At 51.4% G+C, this 26,864-nt stretch overlaps 1 protein-coding gene across 1 annotated transcript in view; it reads left to right on the top strand.

The window, feature by feature from the left end:
* The window catches only part of PPP6R2 (protein phosphatase 6 regulatory subunit 2), an 876,013-nt gene that overhangs the window by 468,260 nt on the left and 380,889 nt on the right, over positions 1-26,864 (top strand). Inside the window, exon 12 of the mRNA XM_086918845.1 lies at positions 26,119-26,319. Coding sequence (XP_086774971.1) covers positions 26,119-26,319 — 201 coding nt within the window. The remainder of the gene's footprint in view (positions 1-26,118; positions 26,320-26,864) is intronic.

Genomic DNA, 26,864 nt, shown 5'->3' with positions numbered 1-26,864 from the left:
CGTACCATGGTTTTGTGTTCTTTTGTCAAATTGCATGGCAAAAACAAACTAGTGTTTAAATGCTTCCTGCTCCGATTGCCGGGCCCTGACGTCTAAGGCTAGACGGGAGCGGTCCCGTAAGCGACTCGAGCTTCAGCAGTCTGCCCCGCGCCGCTCGAGGTCACGGTCCGAAAGGAGGTCGAGGGACCGGTCGCGGGGCCGGGGCCGGAGCCCCCACAGTTCCGGGAGTCGTCATCGGTCTTCGGGAGTCATCATCGGTCTTCGGGCTCGAAGTCCTCAGGTAAGAGGCACAAGAAGTCGAAGAGGCACCATCGCTCTTCTGACTCCCCCCGACGCTCGCGTGACGCGGCCGGGGGTTCGGGCTACACCGCCCACGCGGCTCCGCAGGAGCCACAGGTGTCGCGGCCTGCCCCACACCCGCCGGTCCCTGGGCAGGACGCGACGCCGGGGGAGATTGCTGACTTCCTCATGGCCATGAGGTCGCTCGCTCCTCAGTCGGGTTCCGCGGCGCCTTCGGGCCAAGCGGTTCCGACGGGGTCCCCACGCGGGCCGGGTGCTTCGGCACCGGCGCCGTCCGGGGCTTCGGCGCCGTCGGCGACTTCGGTCCCGACGCCGCAGGGTCCCACTGGGTCCGGTTCCGGGTCGGGGTCGTCGCCGGTCGACCTAACTACCTCGCCGACGCCGGCCCCTAGGGTGTCGCCCCCGGCGCCGTCCCTGGACGACGTCGTCCCTGGTCCTGTCCTCGTTTCGGGCCCGGCGCTGCTCTCGACGCCGCTGGGAGATTTTTATTTCAATGACCCGGCCCCATCCTTTGAGCCTGAGTACCAGGCTGTGGGTGATGAGGACGATTGGGAGGGGTCTGAGGACCCTCTGGCACGTGAGTGTCAGTCTTTGGATGGACAGGAGAGCTTGGGGAGGCCAGTGGGCTGGACACTTCGCCTGACACTGGCTTTGTCTCCCCTCCTAGCGTGACTACGGAGGAGGGGGCTGCTTATTGCGTGGTGCTGATGAGGGCGGCCAAGGCCCTGGGCCTTGAGCTCCCCGTCGCGGCCGTGAGGACTAACCTCCTCACTGAGGTCCTTAAACCGCAGTCTAGCTCGGCCGAGCCTCTGCTGCCGTTTAATGAGGCCTTGTCAGACGTTCTTTTGGGCACTTGGTCCAGGCCCGCCACAGGACAGCCTGTGGATAGGAACGTGGCCAGACGCCACCGCCCGGCTCCGGGTGACCCTTGCTTTCTGTCTACCCATCCCACCCCTGAGAGCCTGGTTATCCAGGCCTCCAATTCCCAGACCGCATTCCCGTCAGCTCCCCCCGACCGGGAATCTAAGAGATACGAGAATTACGGAAAAAAGATATTCTCCTCCCTAAGTTTGGGATTGCGGTCCGTTAATACCGCGTGCCTCTTAGGCCACTACACCCACTCTCTGTGGGACACGGTCGCGGACGTGCTGCCACACTGCCCGTTGGAGGTACAGGCTAGACTCGGCCAAGCCCTGGTGGAGGGCCGGGATGCAGCACGGTATTCCATCCGGTGTGGGCTGGACACTACCGACTCTCTGGGCAGAGCGATGTCAACGACGGTGGTGATACGTCGTCACGCCTGGTTGAGGTCCGCCAATTTCTCGGCCGATGTCCAAAACATACTTATGGACATGCCGTTCGATGGCTGTCGCCTCTTTGGCGACAAGGCAGACCATGTGCTTGAGCGCTTTAAGGACTCCAGGGCTACGGCCAAGTCCTTGGGCCTCTCGGCCCTGCGCCAGCAAATGGGTGCATTTCGCTCCTTTCGTGGCCAAGGAAGGGGCGCCCCCACACCTGCCGCCAGCCACGCGCCACAGACTAACATCCAGCGCGGTGGCGGACATGGAAACCGCCGTGGCGGTGGTCGGGGTCCACGGCGAGGCCCGTCCACATCTACCCCTGCAGCATCCGCCTCAAAACCTTGCTAGTCCGTGCTTTCAGGCCCATGTGACGCCAGTGGGGGGCAGGGTTCGCCATCACCACTCCCACTGGCGCATCGTCACATCGGACAGGTGGGTGCTGTAAATCGTCCGAAGGGACTACTCCCTCCCCTTCGAGACGGCCCCTCAAGTCATGCCACCGCAACACCACCGCGTATCGAGGGATCATTTGCGACTTCTGCAGGAGGAAGTTTCGGCCCTCTTGGCAAGGGGGCCATCGAGCGCGTTCCTGGGCCGGAAGTAGGGTGTGGTTGCTACTCCCACTACTTTTTGGTACCCAAGAAGGGCAAAGGGGGCCTACACCCTATCTTGGACCTACGGAACGTCAACAGGAGAAGTTCAAAATGCTGACTCTGGCTCAGGTCTTAGCTGCCCTGGACCCAGGAAACTGGATGGTAGCGTTGGACTTGCAGGACACTTATTTTCACATCCCCGTCCTGCCGGCCCACCAGCGCTACCTGCGGTTCACGGTAGGCCACGAGCACTTTCAGTTTACCGTGCTTCCCTTCGGCCTTACCAGCGCCCAACGGGTGTTCACGTAAGTGATGGCGGTGGTCGCAGCTCATCTGCGCAGGTTAGGGGTTTCAGTCTTCCCCTACCTCGACGACTGGTTGTTGAAGGCGGGCTCGCCCCAGACAGTCGTCCGCCACCTCCAGACGACGGCAGACCTCTTGCACCAGCTGGGGTTCTCCATCAATGTGCCGAAGTCACACCTGTGGTCCTCTCAGAAGCTCCTTTTCATCGGAGCGGTTCTCGACTCGGCGCAGTTTCAGGTTTACCCACTCGAACAGCGGGTTCGGGATATACAGGCTCTGATTCCACTCTTTCAGCCTTTAACCCGAGTTTCGGTCAGGTTGACGCTGGGGCTGATGGATTCCTGCATCCTTCTGGTGCATTACACCCATTGGCGGATGCGGGCTCTACAGTGGGACCTGAAGTTTCAGTGGGCCCAGAATCAGGGCAACCTGCCCGACCCTGTCCTGATCTCGGAGGGCACTGCGAGACAGCTGCAGTGGTGGCTCACGGACCGCGATTGGGTCAGCGGCAGATCCCTCTCCCTTCCCCAACCGGAGCACGTAGTTATGATGGACGCGTCCCTCCAGGGCTGGGGAGGCCACATGGGAGAAGCGGAGATCAGAGGCCTCTGGTCTCCGGCGGAGTCCCGGCTCCATATCAACCTTTTGGAGCTATGGGCGATTCGTCTAGCACTGAAGGCATTCCTCCCCTCTGTCCGGGGGAGTGTGGTGCAGGTGTTCACGGACAACAGCACCGCCATGTGGTACTGCAACAAACAGGGCGGGGTGGGGTCGTGGACCCTCTGCCAAGAGGCTCTGCGCCTCTGGCAATGGCTGGAACATCAGGGCATGACCCTGGTGGTTCAACACCTGGCAGGTTCTCTGAACACCAGGGCGGACTTACTCAGCCGCCGGTGCATGATGGATCACGAATGGCGTCTGAACTCGAACGTGGCGCAAGGTCTCTTTCTGCAGTGGGGAGAGCCTTGGTTAGATCTATTCGCCACCGAAGAGAACGCTCAATGTCATCAGTTCTGCGCGTTGGAATTTCCAAGGCGGCACTCACTCGGAGACGCTTTTCGTTGCGAGTGGAGTTGCGGTCTGTTGTACGTCTTTCCACCTATACCACTTCTGCCCAGAGTGCTGAAGAAGATCAAGCGCGACCGGGCACAAGTCATCCTTGTGGCTTCGGACTGGGCACAAAGGTACTGGTATCCCGAGCTACTCAGTATGTCAGTCGATCCCTCGGTTCGTCTGCCTCTTCGGGAGGACCTTCTGTCGCAGCAGCAGGGGACGGTCCTCCACCCGAACCTGTCCAGTCTCCACCTCCATGCTTGGAGATTGAGCGGCGACAGTTGAGGCCATTTGACTTGCCTCCTGAAGTCTGTAACATCATTCTGGCAGCCAGGCGTCCCTCCACAAAGTCGGAATACGCCTGCAGGTGGAACAGATTTGTGGCATGGTGCACAGCAAAGGCTGTGGATCCTCTCTTTGCCCCTCTTTCTGAGGTTCTCCTCTTCCTTCTTTCTCTTGCCCAGCAGGGCTCTGCTCTGGGCCCTATCAAGGGCTACCTTTCTGCCCTTTCAGCCTTCCTAAGGTTGCCTGACCAGACATCTTTGTTGAAGTCCCCTATTGTAAATCGATTTCTGAATGGCATCACACACACGTTTCCACCTGTTCCCTTCGTGATGCCTCAGTGGGACTTGAACTTGGTTCTAACTTTTCTGATGTGCGCTCCCTTTGAGCCACTTCACAACTGTCCTCTCCGCCTTCTTACTCTGAAGACTGCTTTCCTGGTTGCCATCACCTCTGCCAGGAGAGTGAGTGAGCTCCAGGCCTTATCCTCTAAACCTCCTTTCCTTTCTATCCATCCGGACAAGGTTGTGTTGCGGACAAGACCCTCCTTCCTGCCCAAGGTTGTCACGGCCTTCCACATCGGGCAGTCCATCACCTTGCCCACATTCTTTCCGCCTCCGCATCCCTCAAAGGAGGAAGAGCGGCTACACCGTCTGGACCCAAAACGTGCGCTCTCTTACTATCTGGATCGCACACGCCAGTTCCGGGTGGATGACCAACTCTTTGTTGGTTACGTGGGCGCTCAGAAGGGAAAAACAGTGCACAAGCGGACGATCTCGCGGTGGATCATCTTGTGTATCCAGGCGTGTTACTCCTTGGCTAAGAAGGAACCCCATGTTGGACTAAGGGCTCATTCCACTCGGGCCATGGCGACTACAACTGCCCTGGGCCGAGGAGTGCCCTTGCAGGACATTTGTCAGACCGTTCCGTCCTTCAGGACTTTCTGGTGTGATTATTGGTTCGCAGACCCACCACCGGGGTTGGTATTGCTGGGGTATCTATTCTAAGGTAAGGAATCTATCACTAACGTGTCTCTTTCAGATGCACAAGTTACTACTTGTGTAACGATATATCAGTAAGCGACATTAGTTAGTGATAGGTTCCTTACCGACCCACCCATCCTCCCCGTTCTGCGAACCGATATCTAGGGTTAAGGTCATTCCCTTTCAGGGCCCTAGTTTCATTGGCACCAGTGCTGGTTTTTAGCATGGCTCTGCGTTTCTGGCGCGGAAAAGCTGTCTCCAAGAACTGACTTCAGCACGCGGAGGCGGCGTCTAAGTACTCCGACGACGTCATCACGGCGCCCACGACGCCGACAACGGACGCTGAGCCGCAGACTACGCCTACCGACGCGCAAGGGTACTGCTACGCAAAAATTTACGGATCCAGTCTGACGCCTGGGAATATTCTAAGGTAAGGAATCTATCACTAACTAATGTCTCTTACAGATATATCGTTACACAAGTAGTAACTTGTGCGTTAATAGCCCTAATCGACAATGAATCTAAATACTACGCTGGTCTCCTATTAGAGGAGCTCTTGGATTGGACGGAAGAAAATGCAGTAATTCCTATTACCCAGACAGAATTCCGCAAACAAATGGGTACAATATCAAACATGTTAGCTCTCTCGCTCCTCATTGACGTCACAAAAGCAGCCAATCTGCCCCTGTACGTATGCTTCATCGATTTCACCTCCGCGTTTGACACCATCAACAGAAACTTATTATGGTCAAAGCTGGAAAAAAGGAACATCCCATCAGGCCTTCTCACACGGCAGATCTTACTACACACGGACACATGGGTTCAAGACAAGCTAGGGCCAGGGGACCTCCTCTCAAGAAAAATAACGACCACGACAGGCCTAAAACAAGGCTGCGTCCTAGTGCCAACATTATTTAACATCTTTGTCTGTCCTTGCACAGCAGCTGGACGAAACTAACTCTCATTCTCCAAGCATAAGCGGTCTCACTCCTTCCAACTTAATGTATGCCGATGATATTGTCCTGATCAGTAGAACACCGATAGGGCTACAAAAGCTGATCACCACCACGTATAAGTATTCATCAGAGAACAGCTTAAGCATCAACCTCTTAAAAACCAAAACAATGAGGATCAACGCAAAAACATTGTCAGCAGGATTTTACTGGCAGCTGGGAGGGACCACACTGGAAACAGTGGGGGAGTACAGGTACCTGGGGGTAATCCTTGACAGAAAGGGCTCATTCCACCAGCAAAAGGAAGCAATAAAACGGAGGGGTATTAGCGTAGGTATTGCGCTAAGGAGCCTCAAAACAAAAGCAGTTGGCCGAAGCTTCACCCCCCTGCTTCATGTGCTTCAGGCAAAACTAACACCGGCCCTAACCTACGGAAGCGAATGCCTCTGAGGAAGGGATGCCCAGCAACTGAACAGCACAATAGCGAAGGCCATGAGAATAATTTTCAGCCTGCCCAACTACACCTCTCAGGCACAAATTAGGCTGGAATTTGGCCTGAGAAACCAAACATTGGAGCAAATGGGTGCCTACGCCAAAAGATGGCACAAGATCCAGAGAGGAGAAGCCATAAGCCTAAATCACCATCTATGGAAAGAGATGGAAAGTAAGAGCAATAGTGCGGCTGCGATATATCTTAAGCACTCCATAAACTCCTTGTGCCTACAAGAAGCCTGGAAGATCTGTGGATCTCATAATACCTTTAAACAGTTAGTTAATAAATCAGTCAGATCTATTTCGTTAATTGAGGATAAAGCAAGTCTAGCAACCCGGGCCCATGGCTGGGCAGTTATCCAAAGCTATACAAGCAGCCTCTGCCAAAGCTATTTAGGAGTTGGCTTCACCAGGCGTACAAAGGAGAAGTTCCTACGCTTACGGCTGGGCCAACTTCCCGTACAAAACCATCTCCCCCCATGGAAAAGGCCCCAAGAAACAATCAACTGCCGAGTATGTGGGAACGCAAAAGAAGAAATCCTGCACCTATGTACCTGCAAAGGACTGGACACAGAGCGCAGATGCCATCTAAAACAGCACTTCAACAGGCTGGGCATAAGAACACGCCGGCAGGCCACAAAGGCCTGCTTTGACGGGACGAACATTCAGCTAGCAAGCCATGTTGTCAAATTCTTGGAGAAAGCAGAAAAGAAACAAAAATGACAGAGGGCAGAAACAGGCTGACGCTTATTTATGAAGCGAAACCCAAACTGACATTGACGAGGGATTAATCACTTGATATGGGTATCGGACTGTCTCTCGAAGGCTAAATAGCACACAATAAAGCAGCAGGGGATTGTTATGAACCAACAGACTCTGTAAAAAAATCAAGCTCTTCTACGTTTGTAACATACACCACAGTTCGGTCTAATACCAAGGCGTAATATAAGTGTTTCACCTTATTTTTATTCTACGCTCAGCTCAAAATAAGCACAAATTTCTGTATTAAATATTACTTTTTAAACGAATTCATTCTTATTTTATATTTTTTTACACTAATTGAATTTAACTAATGGTTTTATTTGCTAACAATTGCAATGGTTTTAATTAACTGAGCAATAAAGAAATAAAGTATGAACCATTCTGAAGCATGTTGTTGAATGTTTCCCCCGTGTAATTTGTAGATTGCTGCCAATTCTCCGAACGTCCAAATGTGGGAATATTTGGTTGTTCATATTCTTTGTCTTAGCTAGGCCAAGACATCATGTCTGCTGCACAGTTTTGCTCAAATCATTTGTCTTGGCATAAGGCAATCTTGAAACAAAGCCTCATTCCCTTGTCTTTAGTTTCCCTCACAGATTTTATATCAACATTGTCTTTCCAAAAGTCATACCCTTGTATCAACAACAGGGAAATAAAGGCAGCCGAATAAATTAGCATATTTTGCTTTGCTGGGATAGGGAGAAGCATATAGTAATAAGACTTTGGGTTTACAGTGTTTTGACCAGAAAAATTTGCAAATGTCTTGGAGCTTCCCACTGCTAGTATAGGGCAGTGTTCCTGTTGTGTGCAATTAAATACTGCCCATGGAGTACTTGCTTTGTGTAAGAAATGGTGTGCATAATGGTAAAAAAAAACATTTCATCATAATTTGATGTACCTCTATACATGTCTCCATTTTCAAACGCAGTATAATACTCTAGGTCATCAAGCATTTGTTTTACTGTGTGAATATCCCAATCTTCAGAGATGCTGTCAGGAGTGATGATGTCACTCAGATATATTTTTACAACGTGAGGAATCTGCATTGTCTGTCGATCCAAACATAACATTGGAATCTTATCCCAAACAATTCGATCAAGTACAGGAACGGCTGAAATGTTCACAAGGGATAGGTCTCTTTACACTTTGTGATGATGAATGAAGTTTCAATACCTAGTTTACCAGTTCATCATCAGAGCGTTCTGGGAGATAGTGTCCATTCAGAAGCACGAAAAAGGCGGTCACAAAACCAATCCGAAGGAAGAGGAAAAGTAATGAAATTGTAATCCAAATGTATACCCATCATGGAATAAAATGTATTTTTGAGCCAAATTCTAAATGCACGAGTTAGTCTGTGGTGGTAGATCTGACGAATTTGAAGAAAAGTCATCAATGTCGATATAATAGCCTGATGCAGGTTGTGAAAATGTAAGGGGCTCATTAAACTGTGTTGCACTGGCCATCAACTCCGGTGGTGGTGTATAATAAGCAACTTAGCTGTTTGCTTGTGTTGTGGAAATCTGTGAATTTGCATACGATGATTGTGTTGTAATGGTGACTGGGTGTAGCAAAACCTCAGGGTCAGATGTCCCCAGCCTGTGAGAAGAAACTTATGGGTTGGTTAAAGCTTGTAATGGAATTTCCTGTAAGGTAGTGAGAGAAGGCAGGCAAGTACCCAGTAGCCCTCTTGGCTTACTCTGTAGAACAGGCCACATGGTGTGGTGTAATGAGATCTATGGACACAAATCTGTTGTGTTTGCTGCCAGCAAGGACCAGTTAAAGTACAGTTCTGGTAGCTTCAATAACCAGGAACAGCACACGTACTCTGTAGGATGGCCTGAATTCCTTTTGGACCTCAATCTTCTCCTGCACTAGATCACAGATCTTCGGAATCCATCCAGGAACCGCTGGTACTGCCTGCAGTTTGCCAGGTGCTGCAGCAACAAATGTTGGACGGAATGCTGAATGAATCAAACATTCACCCCCTGTCAAGAGATCGGAGTAAAATCAATTGTTCTTTTGCTCACTATACCACCCCAGTTTGGACCTAGCCACTTGCAAATCAGTCTTGACCCTGTTCCTCAGGGGAACAGTCCAGCATGAACCATAAACAAGAATCCTGGGACCGGTTTCGGGGTAACCCCTCAACAGCCAGGCTAGCTTGAATCCAGTGGCACAGCAAGCAAGAGACCCGCATCTGGGCATACCATCCCACGTAGTGTGAAAAGTGCTGCGGCAACAAATGATGGACGGAATGCTGGAAAACAGCTTCATTGATAAAAAAAATACTTTTCCGCTGCCACTGTACTAGGTCTGTCAAGGTCTTGGACCCTCATCTTAACGCCAAAGAGGACTTCATAGGGAGTCCGACCACTTAAGAATCTTCTTGGCAGATTATTTAAGGCTCTCTGTACCCCATACAGGTGGTGGACCCAACTGCAACTTGAATCTAACACTCTAGCTGTTAAAGACTGCTTTGTCACATTTTTTCCTCTACGCTACCACTTTTCCCTCAGAATGGTTTGGTGAGGAATAGTGCGGTCACACCTAATGTTTCCCTGGTGTCTCGGTAAGCCCTAGGGGCAGAAGCTGGACCCTGGTCTGAATATAATGTGGCTACTGCATATTTGCCAATAAAGACTTGCAAATCTTTTATAACAGTTCGAGCAACAGTCGATCGATGTGTCTATAATCATAGGAATCGAGAGCAAGAATCCACTGTTAAAATGATGTATTTAAGAGAGCCTTCCGAGTGTGGGGGTCCGCTGTGGTCCAAATAAACACATGCCAGATACTTGCTTGAGATCAAGAGAGGTGTGTGTCTGTGGTGGATGTACTCTGGTGGAAACCTTTATTTGCAGACAAATGTCACATTTAAGGACGTAGTCCTTTGTCTGTTTGTGTAGTCATGGCCATCAGTAGCGTTGCTGCAGTAATGAGATTGTATCTGCCACCCCTTCATGAGCATATGCAAGCCCTCTTGTGCTGCTAGAATTAATTCTAACATGCGGTCTGAATTTGGAATTACTGTATCCCTCGCTCCGCGAAGATGAGGAAACTGAATGTTTTGCGCACTCAGCTGGTAGGAGTATTTTGCTGGAAAACCTTTCAGTAAAGGGGTGCCATGGTGTGAAGCTGTGACAGCTTTCATAACGTCTCCATCTATCCTCATATTATAACAAGTCATTGCAGCCACATCATCAGTTTGCAATGTTGCCTTTGTGGCTCCACCAGCCAGTGAATTCCCTGAAACGTGTATTCCTACATGTTGGTGGCTCAGCTTCTGAATAACATGAGCCTTTGGCAAACTTTTTTTTAAATGGTGCCACTTATCCCCAGCACATTTTATACTTGATAAGGTTCCCTTTAGAATCTCTAAATCCAGTTTGGTTCAATAATGTTGATACTCATTGTAAAACTGGATACAATAAGAATCGCACAGTAAGTGTGGGGAATTTAGGATCATTATTTTCAAGCACCAGTATTAGAGCTTTCAGTTCTTTAAGCTGTGCAGTTCAATCATCTAGTGACTGCATGAAGGTTTTAAGAGGTTGGAATTCGCCATTTCTCATTTTGCCCTCTACTGCTGCGCAAGCGGCTGAATATTGGCACTTTGTTCCAACTTCAGGCTGGGCAGAACTGTCAGTGTAAATGATAGTCACACTGATCTCTAGACATTTTTTCACTGGGCAGAGGTTTGTCTTGTTTATTTTGTAAGTAGGCTTGTGTTTGTAGCGTAGGGTTAAAGGCATAATCTACATCTGCTGCTGTAAGTGAGTTAGCCCACTGTATCCATCTAGAATATGACTTTTGCGTTGGGAACGCTGGGCTTAGTGAGGGTCTCAAGGCGCTTGGGGGAGGGGGGTCCGCTACTGCTAGAACAGCCAGGTCTTGAGTTGTACTGAATACAAGATCTGTGTGTGTTCTGATGTCCAATGTGTGAGAGAAGTGTGGACTTATCAGTTCCTAAAATGGTTTAATCCATTGTGCATAATCTGGTATATATGTTTTACCAAAGTTTAGAAAACCTAAAAGCAATTGTAGCCTATTTATTGCTGTTGGTGGTTGTAAAAGCTCACACTTCGCTAGGAAGTGTGTTGCTAACCTCTTGCCTTCATTTGACAACTCTTATCCCAAGAAAAGGAAACGTAGGCAAATTTTTTTTTGGAGTTACATTTGTAACCCAAGCGAGCAAATCCCAGGATTATGCGATTTACTCAAGTGTGTTGCTAAGTTATCATCCGTTAAGTATATATCATTGACATAGGACAATGCTTTGTCATCAAAATATTGTAACCGTTCTGTTAAACAGGCTGAAAACAGGGGCGTGGCTTGACGGGCGAAGATGGTGGTCGCAGCTTTGTAGAGGTCCCGCCGGCCCGGACTTAATTTGATCACTTATCCTGGCCCCCGAGCCCGATATTGCTACCCGGTGACTGGCACTGATTCGGTGGAGTCCCCTGCCTGCTCCGGTGCACCGATCCTGCATTTTTCTCTCTCCTGTGCCCGAGGGGAGGCGACAGCGACGTGCGGCCTGGTGACCGGCTGGAGACCGGGGTCCTCGAGTTTCGAGACGCCCGGCGGTGGTTGCGGGCTCGCGGGTGGTGGCGACTTCTACTGCGCCGCTCCTGGCTCCACTCTACTGCTGCGACTGCCCGCGGATCACAGCGGCGCCACTCATCCCTGCGCCTTGGGCGGACACCTCTCTCTCCTGCAATCGGGGGGAGGCGACGGCGGCGAGCGGACTGGTGACCGGCTGGAGACCGGGGTCCCCGAGTTTCGGGACGCCCGGCTGCGGGCTCGCGGGTGGTGGTGGCATCCGCTGCGCCGCTCCTGGCTCAGCTCTACTGCTACGATTGCCCACGGATCACGACGGCGCCACTCTTTCCTGCGCCTTGGGCGGATACTAGTGGCGACAAACGTGGGGACGGCCTGTCCCGCCTGGGTGAAGCCGGGACCTCGAGTTTCGCGGCCTCGAGCCTCCTGGGGACTCTTGTATTGACACTCCATCCAGGGGCCTGGGGCCTCCAGCACTAGTGGCAGTACCCAGGGGGTCCTGAGCCTTGTTGGGAGGGGTGCCTGCCCTGCCTGGTGTGCGGTCCCGGCGAGCCAGCGATCGCCATGACCAGAGCCGGAGGTGGCGGCCCGCCTAAGCATGGCCCTATTGATAAATTCACGGGGCCTAGTGGTGGCTCCGGAGCGGCTGGTGGCAGCGGTGGCCCTGGGCCGGACAATGCGGCGATCCTGGCGGTCATCACTCAATCCCGGGACACGCTTGATGCCAAAATCGGGGCGGTTGGAGCGGATGTCACGCTGTTGCGCCAGGACCTCCGAAATGCGGTGGGACGGATCACCGAGGCCGAATCCCGGATCACAGTGACCGAAACGGACATTGGCGCCCTGAAGAAGAGGTTGGCGGAGGTGGAGGGAGTCCAGAAGACGTTGGCGGCCCGCGTGGAGGACGCCGAAGGGCGCGCACGGAGGAACAACCTCCGCTTCATTGGCTTTCCGGAGCGGTGCGAGAAGGACGACATGGAGGGGTTCTTGACCCAGTGGCTGGAGAGCTGGCTCCCCGAAGGGGTACTTTCCATGTGCTTTGTTATCGAGAGGGCGCACAGGGCCCTAACCCAGCGGCCACCGGAGGGTGAGCGTCCCAGGCCAGTCATCGCCCGGCTGTTGAACTATCACGACCGCGATGTTATCCTGCGGGAGGCGAGGAACGAAGGCTCGCTCACCTTTGAAAATCGTACCATCATGATCTTTCCTGACTACACGAAGATGGTGCAGCAGCAGAGACAATCCTTTGTGGCCGCCAAAGCCAAGTTGAGGGGCCTGAAACTCCAATACTCTCTCCTATACCCAGCCCGTCTACGAGTGGTGCACCAGTCCCGGACACATTTCTTTGATTCGCCCGAGGTATTCCGTTGGACCGACGAGACGGTGCGACTCCGGCCGCATGCCCAGCCGGGTCTGGATCCAGGCAGGTCTCAGGGGTCATCGCCGGAGCGGACGAACCGCCAGAACCGGAAGGGTCGACACCGGAGGTCCCGATCTCGGAAGCGGTCGGCCTCCGCCAGTGCATCGCAGACAGGTGGTGCGAGAGACTCGGAACACTCTGATACCGGCAGTTGAACTTAGGTGGGACTGGACCTTGTTTGCTGGGTGCTGAGTTGCCTTTCATCGGCTGGTGAGACTGTTCTATTATGACTTCCTTATACCAGTCTGTTCCCGTCTGCGGACTCCTATCACTTTTAGCGGGAGCGCAATGGGGCTCGGGAGGCGCCTTTTGTGGGCCTCTGACCCTCACGGTTGTGAGTGTTGTGGGGGGGGTGGTGAGTGTGTGTTGATTGGGGTGTTGGGATCCATTGGTATGGCGGGCCCTGGGTTCTCTGTTCTGGACCCGGGTCTCTCCATGCCGCGACAGATACTTCAATGTTCTCTGAGGTATTGGGGTGGGGGGAGCGGGGCGAGGGGGGGGATGTTCTTCCGTTGCTGATGTTTGGGGGGGTCTGGGTCTGGGGGGGGTTGCTGAGTGTTGGGGTTGGGAGGGTGGGACCACACGTGTATATGACTCTTGATTTTGTTGATTTGTGGGGTGCGCCGGGGTGGTGTGGAGGGCCGGGTGCTGGTCACTGTGTTGATAATGGCTGATCATACGACTATGTCTCCTCAAAAGACCCTGCGTGTTGTGACATGGAATGTGAGAGGAATTCTGGATAAAATCAAGCGTGGGGTTGTGCTGCGTTGGGGGAAGAGGGAGATGGTGGACGTGCTGCTGCTTCAGGAAACCCACATGCTGGGCTCCAAGGCCCTTAGCCTCCAAAGGTTCGGTTTTCAACAAGTGTACCATGCGGGCTTTACGAGGGGCTCGCGGGGGGTGGCTATCTTGGTGCACCGCAGGGTGGCTTACGTGCATGAAAAGCAATGGATTGACCCTCAGGGCCGATATGTTTTCATCAAGGGCCTGCTGGGCACCGAACAAGTGGTTTTTGGTAGCGTGTACGCCCCCCCCCCCCCCCCCCCCCCCCCCCTCTCCAATGGGCCCTGTCTGAGCGGCTGTTTGCGCTGTGGGACGAGATTCCGGAGGTGCTGACCATGGTGGGAGGTGACTGGAATGAGGTTATGGATGTGGGCTTGGATCGTCAGAGGCGGGTGCCTGTTGTGGTGGATCCCCCCCCCCCGCTGCTGCTCCCACCAGATTGCGTGCAACTGTGAGTGGCCTGGGATGGGTTGATGTGTGGCGGCATTTTCATCCTGCTGCGCGTGAATTCACGTATGTGTCGGCGGTGCATGGGTCCTTTTCGAGGCTGGACTATCTGTTTGTGCCGGGTGCCTGTCTGAGTCGAGTCAGGGATGCTGTGATACTCCCCAGGGGCCTGTCTGATCACTCCCCTGTCCTAGCTACCATGACCCCCCCTTCAAAACGACAGCCGTTTCGATGGCGGATGTCATCCTGGCAGCTGCAACAGCCCGAGTACGTGCATCACATGCGTGGGGCGATTGATCACTATTGGCGCGAGAATCTAGTGGGTGATGTGGATGCAATGGTGGTGTGGGAGGCGCTGAAACCAACGTTGCGGGGTATCGATATCGCTTGGTGCGTGGCTGCCCGGCGGAAGCATCGGGAGGCCATTGTGACCGCCGCCGCCCGTGTGGAGGAGCTGGAGCAGTGTGGTAGTCTCGGGGGCGACGAAGGCACGGTGCGGCAGCTCCTGCAGGCCCAACAGTCGTACGCCTCCGTCCTGTACGATGAAGCCCGGCAGGCGTGGCTCGCCACGCGCAGCAGGGTGTACCAGTGGGGCGACAAGTCCTGTACTATGCTACATAGGTTGTGTCAGGCGACCTTCCAGCCTCTTGTGTTGCCGGGTCTTACGGCGGAGGACGGCTCTGTTATGACCGACCCAGACTTACTGGCGGCTAGCTTTGCCCGTTATTACGAGATGCAATACGCCCCTTGTGATCACTTGGAAGCGGGTGGGATCTCCGCATATCTTGATGACCTGTTACCGCAGGCCGTTCCTGATGAGACCAGGACCGCCCTAGACGCCCCGCTCACGGCCGAGGAACTCGGGGAGGTCCTTGGTCAACTGAATACTGGGAAGGCGCCCGGCCCGAGCGGATACCCATGCGAATTCTATAAAAAGTTTCACGTCCAGCTGGGGCCCCACTATCGGCGTGCCCTGGAGGCGGCGCGGGCTCAGGGGGAGCTGCCGCCGGACTGGCGCCATGCCGAGATCGTGGTCTTCTTGAAGCCGGGCAGGGAGCCGGACCGGCACGACTCTTACCGGCCAATTTCCCTTTTAAACGTCGAGGCCATGATTCTGGCTAAGGCCTTAGCGAATCGCCTGTTGCCCCACATTGCCGACCTGGTCCACCCCGACCAGGCTGGATTCATGCCTCGGAGGGCCACCCGGCATAACATCCGACGGGCACAAGCGGCGGTGGATGCTATGGGTGCTAGAGACGAGCAGGCGGCACTCTTCTTGGCGGATATGGACAGAGCCTTTGATTCTGTGAGTTGGGTATACCTGTTCGCCCTATTGGCCCGCCTCAACCTGGGGCCGGTTTTCCTGTCGTACGTCCGTCTTCTCTACACAAACGTAACGGCCTCGGTCCGAGTGGCCGGAGCTACCTCTGGGCGCTTCCATATAGGTCGAGGTACCCGGCAGGGTTGCCCTCTGTCCCCGTATCTGTTTGCCCTTGCCATGGAGCCCCTGGCGTCGCGGGTGCGAGCGGATGCCCAGCTGCGTGGCTTTGTCTGGAATGAGGACCTGGCGGATAGGATTGCGCTGTATGCGGATGACGTCCTCTTCTTTCTCACCGACCTGCGGCTCTCGGGTCCCCGGGTTCTGGAGATCATGCGTGCGTTTGGCAAGGCCTCGGGTCTTCGTCTTAACATTAATAAATCGACCCTGTGGGTGCTGGGTGGCGGAGTGGTTGATGACCCATGGGCTGCGGAGTTGCGAGTGGCGACGGATGGCCTGAAATATCTGGGCGTTTTCCTATCGGAGTCGCGGGTCGTGGCCTGGGCGCGTGGAGTCCTGCCGGTGTGGGAGCGGGTACAGGCTGATGTCAAGACTTGGTCCAGAATGCCACTCACTATCTTTGGGAGATCGGCCATCTTCAAGATGGTGGCGCTTCCGCGTCTCCTGTACCAGCTCCAGAATTTCCCATACCCCATCGGCCTGGAGTGGTTCCGTCAGGTTAACTCAGTGTTGGGCCGCTTCCTGTGGGATGGCGGTGCGGCCAGGGTGGCATTGAAGACGTGCTTTTTGTCCACATACTGTGGCAGCCTGGCCACCTCGGACCTCCTCTTCTACTACCAGGCTTCCCAACTACTTGTCCTTAATGAGTGGTGGTATGGCGATAGAGGTGACCCGGCTTACGCCCTGGAACGATCGCTCATGGGTGATCGCACGCTCCACACCATCCTCTATTCGGCTCGCCTGCGTCGTGGGTTACCTTCGGTCACAAGGGTGGTCTTTGCTGTGTGGCGACAGTCATTGCGCCGCATGGGATGGTGGGGCAGGTTGACGGCTGAGACGCCGCTTTGGCATAATGGTCTGCTCCCGGAGCTGGCGGCCCTGACCGGCTTTGAGGGTTGGGAAGCCATAGGGGTTACACAACTGGGCCAGGTCATGTCCGGCACCACCCTCAAATCCTTCGAGGAGCTCCGCACGGAATTCCAGATGCCCCAGTCCCAGTTCTTCCGCTACCTCCAGCTGCGACATGCCCTCACCCCGAGCATCGCAGGCCTCGACTCCTTGCCAGAGTTTAGCCCGGTCGAGGCTAAAGTGTTTATGGGAGACCTGGGAGACAGAAAGGTCTCTAGGATATACCAGACGCTTATTATTCACTGCTCCTCCACCCTGCACTCTCTTCGGGAGGCATGGGAAGTGGACGTGGGCCCTCTTGATGAAGACGATTGGAGGGAGGCGCTGGAGTCCCCTCGTGGAACCGCCATTGCTGTCCGGCTCCGGCTCATCCAATTCAAATACCTGCATCGTGCTTACTATACGCGTGAACGACTGTGGAAAGCTGGTTTGATTGCATCCCCGGAATGCTTGCGCTGTGGGTCGGAGCCTGGGTCCCTAATGCACACTGTGTGGACGTGTGGCCGGCTGACTGGGTTCTGGAGGGGTGTGGGGAGTTGCCTGACTGAGGTACTGGGCTGGGACCTTCCTCGTACCCACCGGTTGGGCCTACTGCACATCATGGAAGGGGTTGGGGGTAACATATATAAACGCCACTTGTTGCTTTTGGGGCTGGTCGTGGCTAAGCGGGACCTGGCCCGGGCATGGAAAGCAGTGAGGGCCCCCCCCTGTCTGCATGGAAGGCTGGGCTGGATTATTTCATGGGTCTGGAGAGGCCGATCTTTGAGGCGAGGGGCTGCCCTCGCAAGCACTACAAAATTTGGAAGCGTTGGGCCGACTACCGTGGTCTATCCCTGGACCCCCGGCGGAGCGAGAGGAGGACATTTGACCACAGTGACACTATTGGCCCGAAGCGGCGTCGCCCTGGTGGCGCTACACCTGCTTATTTTTCTTTATTGCTTTCTATGCACGTGTGGTAGGGGGGGTTGGGGGGTGTTCGGGGCTGGGGGGGTGGAGTTGTGGGATAGGGTGGGTCGCTGGGGAGTTTCTATACTGAGCCTATTTTCGAGTCTGCTCCATCATTTGCTGTCTACGTAATTGCTATATTGATATTGTCGTGGTGTTCTTCGGTTGTGGAGATGCCACATTTCTGATGCTCATTTGCTCAATAAAATTGGTTGTGAAAAAAAAAACAGGCTGAAAACAACCCAGGGCTATTCTTATACTCTTATAGCAATCAACGATATTGTATTTGACAGCCTGGGATGGTAAATGAAGTCAAATACCTGCTTTCAGGCACTATGTTGGTGCACACTATGTTGTTTGTTTGTTCTGCGTCATGTGTGTTTTGAACTGCAAATGTGTGTGTAGCACTGTTCAGTTGTCCATAGTCTAAGACTAAGCGATATGAATGATCTGGTTTCATTACTGGAAATAAAGGATTGTTCATTGATTAAGTGCACCCTGATATTCAAGGTATGTGAGTGTTTCTCTTACTTGTTGTTTGGCTTCACGTTTAATGGGGTATTGTGGCTGCAATTGTGGGTGGACCTTATGAGTATTAAATGGTGCGGTGAATCTTCATCCCAACCCACGTCATTGCGGTATAACGCTGGGCCCTGTGCAAGGGCCCACTCTTAGGCAAATGTATGTTTAACTGATTCTGGAACGAGGTCGGAGAAGGCCGGTAGTATTACATTGTCTCCCTGTGGTGCTTGTCTACCAAACTCAGATGGGCAATCTTTTTTTTAGCTAAGAGAATGTTATAACCAAATGATAAGCTTTCCCAAAAGAGCGCATTATTAGTGTGTGGTATATCACCCTTCATTTGGAGTTGTAATTCATACAGTTGACTTGGGGCACAAAGTCTCTGGTCTGGTGTTTCCCCCTAGATGTAGTCACTCGTTGCTACTGCTACCAGAAACTCCATAAGATTATGATACACTATCATAATTGCTGCCATGCTTTCAAGAAGAGTCAAAGTGCACAGCCCGTTCAGAAGCAGAGACCTCAATGTGTGTGGCATGTTTAACTTTTATCCCAGTGACCTTCTTTTTAAATTTGAGGCTTTTGCTTTGGAAGTTTTTCTTCCTTTTTTTTGTGAAGTCAGAAGAGCATTTTGAGTCGTCCTTCGACTTCACATATTCCTCCGACCTGCACACTCATTGTCCTCCTCTCTCCGAGCATTTTTCGGATGATTCTTGAAAGGAACAAGAAGGATGTTTTATCAGTATCCTGATACCTGTAAGGCTGTTTAATTGTTTCACAGTTACACAAGTTATAGCTCTTCTCAGAGGATTCCTGTTGAGGAGATCCACCCTGTGGTTTAGTCTTCTCTTTTCTTTTCTTAGTATCCCCGTGTTTTTCTTTACAAGACTCTAGTGCCTGTTTCAGGTTATCCTTATCAGAATTATCCTTTAGTTGTGGTTTATTAGGTTTGGCTCCCAAATTATCTCAACCTAATGAGGAATAGCTTTCTGCAATAATTTGAGCTAGTTCAGTCTCTCGGTCTGCCGGAGCAAACTGCGTCAAACGTTGGCATACTGCCAATGCAGCTGCTTCCCCTTTATATTCCTTAATATCATTGAGGATACTGTACCTAATTTGCCCATTAATGTCATCCCCCAATCCAGGGCCTGGGCTGCCCCGCTTTTTGAATCTGTTTAAAGACCTCTGTTAAAACAGCCGTTAATGGTGTAACCACCATTTCACATTGGACAAACGATCGCTTTACTCACCTTTTTCCCACCTCCGCACCCTTCCAAAGAGGAGGAGAGACTCTACCGTCAGGACCCTAAACATGTGCTATCTTTCTACCTTGACCGCACAAAGGACTTCCGGGTGAATGATCAACTCTTCATTGGCTATGTAGGTGCCAAAAAATGGCCGGGCCGTTCAAAAGCGTACCAACTCTCGATGGGTTGTCTTTTGCATAAAGATCTGCTACGCTTTAGCAAAAAAGGAACCTCCAGTGGGGCTACTTGCTCATTCCACTAGAGCTAAGGCAGCAACCACTGCATTGGCACATTCTTGACATCTGTCAGGCAGCCATGTGGGCATCCTTGCACACGTTTACCAGACATTACTGTCTGCACTGGCAAGTCCGGAGGGACGGCTATTTTGCCTGTTCAGTCCTCCAGGACTTTCTGGTGTGAAATTGGTTCGCAGATCCTCCTCCAGGGTTGGTATTGCTGGGGTATCTATTCTAAGGTAAGGAATATAGAACGGTCTCTTTCAGATGCACAAGTTACTTTCCTTCTGTAACCATGTATCTGTGAGAGACATATGTTGGTTATAAATTCCTTACCGCCCCACCCATCCTCCCTGCCCTGCGAATTGACTTCTAAGGAGAGGGACTCCTTTGGAGGGCCCTAGATGTTGCATACTAGTGGTCTGTGTCTTTCATGTCTCTGCGCTTCTGGCGTGGAAAGTCGTGTCGGGACTGAGGTCAGAGTGTAGGGGCGGCCTCTAAGTAGACACCGCAACCTCATCCTAGCGACCATGACTCCGACGACAGACGCGGAGTTGGCCGAACCCACCCATCTACGCTCAGGGGTACTGCAAAGAAAAAATTCTCTGGATCCGTTCTGACTCCTGGGGGTAATTCTAAGGTAAGAAATCCATAACTAACATATGTCTCTTACAGATACATCGTTACAGAAGGTCTTGTTCTTGTCGACCTTGTTGACCTTTTCACGTTTACCAGATCAATCTTTGTTCAAATTACTTGTTGTGATGCATTTTTTTAAAGGGTTAACCCTCAACTTTCCACCCACACTATTTACAATGCCATAGTTGCACCTTAACCTGGATCTCACATATTTGATGTGTACCCCATTCAGACCAATGTGCATCTTCCATCTGCCATGTCTGACTACGAAGTTAGTCTTTCTCATAGCAATAACATCAGCTTGGTGAACGAGTTGTAAGCACTGTCTGCCCAGTAACAATACACCAACTGTTTTTGGGACAATTTAGGGCTACGGAAAGGACGCCATTCCTGTCCAAAGCTGTGACATCATATATCCGACAATCCATGACCCTTACAGCACTCTTTGCTCCACCTCATCCCTCAGAAGAGGTAGAAAGACTCCAAATTTTGGATACCCAAAGATCTTTTAGCTTTTATATTGATTGCACTAGCGACCGTTGGATGGACGATCAGCTATTTGTGGGGTTTGCCGGAGGAAAGAAGGATAAGACCGTGCAGAAAAGAACCATTTTAAGGTGGATAGTCCTCTGTAATACCATCTGTTGCACACTGGCTAAGAAACAGCCCCCAGAAGATTTGCAAGCCCATTCTACCAGGGTCAAGGCAGAGGGAGTGCCAGTCAGGGACATCCGTCGGGCTGCAGCATGTGTGTCCCGTTCATGAAGCACTACTGCCTCAACTGCCTTGTCCGTCAAGATAGATACTGCCTGGTTAGTCCTGCAGGATATTTGGTCTGAACCATTCCACAGATCCACCACCTCGGGAATTCCTGTTTGGTATCTATTCATAAGGTGAGCAATCTGTGGATAGAGTATGCATTAGAAGAACAAGTTAATTACCTTCGATAGGGCTCTTTCTTGTGCACAGTTTTGCATCTTAAAAACGTTTGTTTTATAGGGGGGCACCTTAGCTGGCCATGAGGTGAAGCCTAATAAAATACTTACTTTGTGTACATTCAAGAAGATAAAAGGGTATTACAACGACTTCCAGAGATGATGGTGGTGGTGGTGGGGATACTGAAACTGCTTTACTTTTATGAAGGATGTCTCATTGCAGACTCGCCCACTCTCTGCACTCTTACTGTAAGTAAACTTACCTAACCAGCTATTAAATGGCTGAGATATGCAAGGCATGTATATGTGTAACCTTTTCAAACTGTAGTTAAAAGGTGCTGGCAGTTTATGTTTAACCATTAATATTGCTATGTTTTTTGCCTCTGTAACTTATTATTGAAAAAGTTAATTCTGAGATGTTTTGTATGTTAGCTTGATGCATTCTCTAGCAACTAGCTAGATGTTGGTGTGTCAGATGGTGCTTTGAGGAATGGTAAGAGCTTTCAATATGCATTTGTGCTCAGATTATTGTTCTTTGTAGACATACCTTTTATGTCTATTATAAATCTTTACAGAAGACCAAATCATAAACTTTGCTTCAGTGTGCATTCTGTCTTGTGTACTCATTTCTTTTTGTTGACTTCACTAGTGATATAGAGTAAGAGTGAGCTGCTATATTGGGGGCTACTGCAATCTTAATTTCATACAGCATGATAAACTGACAATTTATTTCTTTCAAGTCCCTGAATAACACACAGATTAAATCAGGAAGAAATATCTAGGGATAATAGCCTTTTAGATAATTTGCTGGCATAAGTTATCTAAAATTCGGCTCAGAGCGAAGCATATACATCTATGGCTCTTTTTACTGTTTGAACTTAATATATGTTAATAGGAATGGGTCTCTGAAAAAAAAGACTGGTATTGTAGAAGGTTTTTTTGTGATTTTTAGAGATTTGTTAACTTCAACGCTTGGCTCAAATGCAGCAGGTGTATAATCACATTTCCATCTAGCCCATTATTCCCAGAAAGAGAAAGTCTAAAATTGAGCTTTGATTGGTGTCCGAAAGGCCATGGTCGCTTCCAGCATGATGATTTCTTACCGTTACTCCTGAGGCGGAAGCCGGGAGATTGCTTTGCTTTTAAAAATTGGAGTCACTTGTTAAACTGTGTGTTTTTAACTCACTCGCCTATCTCCCTGAGCACCCCCACGCAGCGGACCCTAGCGCTGACGTAGGGAATCTTGCCTAATTGCTGCCACCTGGTCGAGAACTCAGGCCACGCCCACCTCGCTGACCACGCCCCCCGCATCCAGTACAAAAGGCGCGCTGATTAAGAACGCGCCCAGAAGACTGTTTGTTTACTCCTGAGGCGGAAGCCGGGAGATTGCTTTGCTTTTAAAAATTGGAGTCACTTGTTAAACTGTGTGTTTTTAACTCACTCGCCTATCTCCCTGAGCACCCCCACGCAGCGGACCCTAGCGCTGATGTAGGGAATCTTGCCTAATTGCTGCCACCTGGTCGAGCACTCAGGCCACTCCCACTTCGCTGACCACACCCCCCCACACTACTAAAATGTGCCTATTCCGGAAGCGCAGCGGGAGCGCCGTTTGCGCGCCGAAGGCGCGCCTAAGGCAAGCCCGTCTGCGCCTGTCCGCGCCAGACCGCGCCCAGACCCCGGTCCCCTGGTTCGCCCTTCCCAGGTCATCACTTACTCCAGTGACACCTTGCTTGGACTTCGAATCCCCCTAAACCCCCCCTGCAGCAACGCGATCTCACTCGCCGAAGGGAACTCTCGCTGCCGCTCATGCTCGTACAGTCTTAGCCCAGAGCCAAAGCTGAAACCAAGTATCCTTAATATGGCCCTGCTAAACTGCAGATCCCTCCCAAAGCACCAAACGGAAATTAATCTGCTCCTGAAAGACTCCGATATTGAAATCTTATTCCTAACGGAAACATGGCTCACAGCAGGATCAGAGCCAGACATCGTTCAGTCACTCCCACCGTAATACCTGATTAAGTTCCACAACAGACCCGAAGGCATAGGCGGAGGAATCGCCGTCGTATACAGAGACTACCTCTCATGTCAATTCAGAGACAGTCCGATACTTGACTGCGAAAATATCCTCTTCTCCGTGAGTCGTCCGCCCTCGCTCACACTCTCGGGACTATTAGTATATCGTCCCCCTGGACCGATTCGTCACTTTAGCGAGTCACTCATTGACTCGGTCTCTTCCCTAGCGTGTATAACACCGAATTTCACGATATTGGGAGATTTAAATCTCCATCTCGACGACTCCTCCAGCAAACCGGCGATGGATCTCAAAGCCGACCTTGGCTCACTCAGCCTCGAATTGCTTAACAACCTTCCCACTCACATCAAAGGGCATCTGTTGGATCCCGTGTTCTCCAACCTCCCGCGTCTCACAGCTAAGCCCCCCATCCCCCTTCCATGGTCGGACCACTTCTTGGTCCCCCTCGAGCTACAGCTATCCACCAAGCCTCTTGGTAAACCTCCCCCCCAACCCCCCGATCACCCGTGGAAAGAACTGGACAACATCGCCTGGGCCCAGGCTCTATCCTCCACCTCCCCCCTCCTGGACGATGACCCCTCAATTGCAGAAACTCAGCTACAGGATTGGATCCATCAATCCTTAGAAATCACTTTGCCACTCAAACAACTCCCTAGCAGGAACAAAACGACCAAATCTCCCTGGTTCGCCCAGGAACTCCGCACCCTAAAAAAGAGTTGTAAAAAACTCGAACGCGCCTGGAGCAAAACCTGGTCTACAGCCTCCAAAAACGAATACAGAGCCGCTATCAAGCTCTATAAAAATGCAATTAAATCTACTCAGGCCACCTTCTTCGAAGGAAAGATTGCTGCAGCGGCTAACTCCACGAAGGAAACATACCGGATAGTACGGCTCCTTACCAAAATCCAGGACCCCCCCCCCCCAGACCCCGAAGGCGTGAGATGCAATCAAATGGCCAACTTCTTCTCCGCAAAAATTGATAAAATACTTATTTCACTCCCCGTCCCCTCCGCTTCCCTCCACTCCATGCCACCCCCCCTCATCCGGAGGCTCCGTACTTGCGAGCCTTTGACCAGATCTCCACGGAGACTTTTTTAGACACCCTGCAAACTGTAAAAAGTGGCTCACCCGCTGATCCCGCTCCCATCAGCAAGCTGAAACTGGTCGCCCCTATTGTAGCTCAACCCTTCACCAATCTCATAAACGCCTCCTTTAGGAAGGGCGCCGTTCCAGCCAATTGGAAAAAGGCTACTGTCAAAGCCCTCCTGAAAAAACCTCACCTGGACCCATCGGACCCCTCCAACTTCAGGCCGATTTCACTCCTACCAGGGATCAGTAAAGTGGCTGAACGAATAGCTAACCAGCAGCTATCCACCTTTCTGGAGTCAAATCACTTATTGCGAGACTCCCAGACCGGCTTCAGACCGGGGCAAGGCACCGACACCGCCCTGCTAGCAGTTGTCGAAGAGGCTAGAGCCATCATAGACGCAGGAGGATCAGTGGCAGTGATCCTCCTCGATCTAAGTGCCGCCTTCGACACGGTGGACCACGCCATCTTGGTCCACCGGCTGAGTCAAGTGGGAATCTCTGACTCAGCCCTCGCATGGATTAAATCCTTCCTCGAGGGAAGATCTTTTCAGGTGTCAGACGGCTTTTCCACGTCCAAACCCCTGACCATGCAGTGTGGGGTCCCCCAAGGCTCCTCCCTCAGCCCCACACTTTTTAATGTTTATATGTCTCCCCTCGAAGACATTATCACTCCCTTTGGCGTCAAGACAGTGATGTACGCTGATGACACCCAGCTGGTGGTGTCCATCAACCACTCAAACATTAGCCTAGGAAACCTGGCCAGTTGTCTCGAAGGGATCTCACAATGGATGTCGGACTCAAGACTTAAGCTTAACGGCGATAAATCCGAGATCCTTTTCCTGGGCAACCAAAACAAATTACCTGCAAACCTTGCCTGGCCACCATGCATGGGCACCTACCCTACTCCCAAAACCGAGGTTAAAAGTCTAGGTATCTGGCTCGACCAGGACCTTAACTTCAAAACCCAGGCCAGGAAAACATCAGGGACCTGCTTCGGCCTAATCCGTATGGCCCGTAAGATCCTCCACTTGATCCCTTTCCATTCCAGAAAGCTACTGATGCAGGGACTGGTCAACTCAAGACTGGATTATGGTAACATCCTGTACCTGGGAGCCCCTGCATCAGTCATTCAAAAACTTCAGGTGGCCCAAAACGCCGCAGCTAGAGTCCTCATGGGAACCAAAGCACGGAGCTCGGCTAAACCTGCCCTCAAAAGCCTACACTGGCTCCCAGTGAAGGAGCGCATCACATTCAAGACGCTCTGCACAGCGCACAAAATCCTGCATGATAAAGGCCCCCCAATACTCAGATCCCTGATGAAACCACACCAATCTAACAAACACCTAAGATCTGATTCACTTGCCCTGGCCTCCATCCCTAGAATAAAAAAGGCAAGATCTGGCAGCCGCAGGTTCGCCTACAACGCGCCAAAGCTCTGGAACTCCCTCCCACTAGCCATGAGGAATGATCATAATCTACTATCCTTCCGTAAAAAATTAAAAACTTGTCTCTTTCCCTAGTTACCTTCCTGCACTGACCCCTTTCGGAATCAACTAGGTCCTCTTAGCGCTGGGATGCCCAAGGGTAGCTATGCGCTCTATAAATCCACTTCCAAATTCCAAATACATGCTGTACAGAGCATCTATTTCTTTAGGAGGAGACACACGAAGTCTGGCTGTTGTGAATTTTTAGTAACTCTAAAACAGGTCTTAGGGGATTAGTGGTACTTTTGAGGAATGTACTTTTGAGGAATAGACTTTTCATGACTTTTGTGTCCTGCCGTACCAAGAGAAAAACCAAGTTGAGGCTAGTTTTTAAAATTGTTTATTTCTTCCAGGACCTGTTCTTTAAATACACATGGAACAACTTCTTGCATTTACAAGTGGAGCTGTGCATTGCAGCAGTTCTCTCTCACTCGGCACACGATGGGAAGGCATTGTCATGTGTGGAGACCCCAAAAGCAGAGACTGATTATGCCACAGAGAATGCAGCGAGTTCTGAAAATCTCGACCACAGTCAAGACATCATGGTGACACATGTAAGTGTAAGATGCTCCTGTAGGGATGGATTCTTATGATAAAAGCATAATTCCCAATCTTGCAGAGTACTTAGAATATTCATTTAGATCTCAGTTCTGATTTCTTAGTTGTTTGGTTGTTTTACCAGTCATCTAGTCCGAATAGCAAATATAGAGAAATTTGAAGACTCTTACACACTTGTTAATTACCTAATCCTTACCCTCTTACACCTAGGGCTAAAACTGGATGCTGTATAAAGACGACAGGCAGCATAGAGCACACCTCAAAATTTTTCCTGCCTCATCCTTCTCTTCTTCCACCTCCTGGCCATTGTATGGAAGTGAGAATGATGAGGCTTACCTCAAAACCCTTCTAGGTTCTTCATATCACATAGAACGGTGGTAGCTTAGTGAGGTTCTTGTGCATGCCTACATTTCCATCAGTCTTTTTAAGTATGGCTTTGAAGTGGGCACTATTGTGATCTGACTCATGTGACAAGGTACATAAGTTTGTTCTTGTTTCACTCGAAGTTTAGCACCATTCTTCTCTTAAATGGAGTAAGCAT

The sequence above is a fragment of the Lissotriton vulgaris genome, chromosome 1_1 (assembly GCF_964263255.1).
Source record: "Lissotriton vulgaris chromosome 1_1, aLisVul1.2, whole genome shotgun sequence".
Classification (NCBI taxonomy): domain Eukaryota; kingdom Metazoa; phylum Chordata; class Amphibia; order Caudata; family Salamandridae; genus Lissotriton; species Lissotriton vulgaris.
The sequence above is the reverse complement of the archived record's forward strand: the minus strand, read 5'-3'. Positions and strand labels throughout refer to the sequence as shown.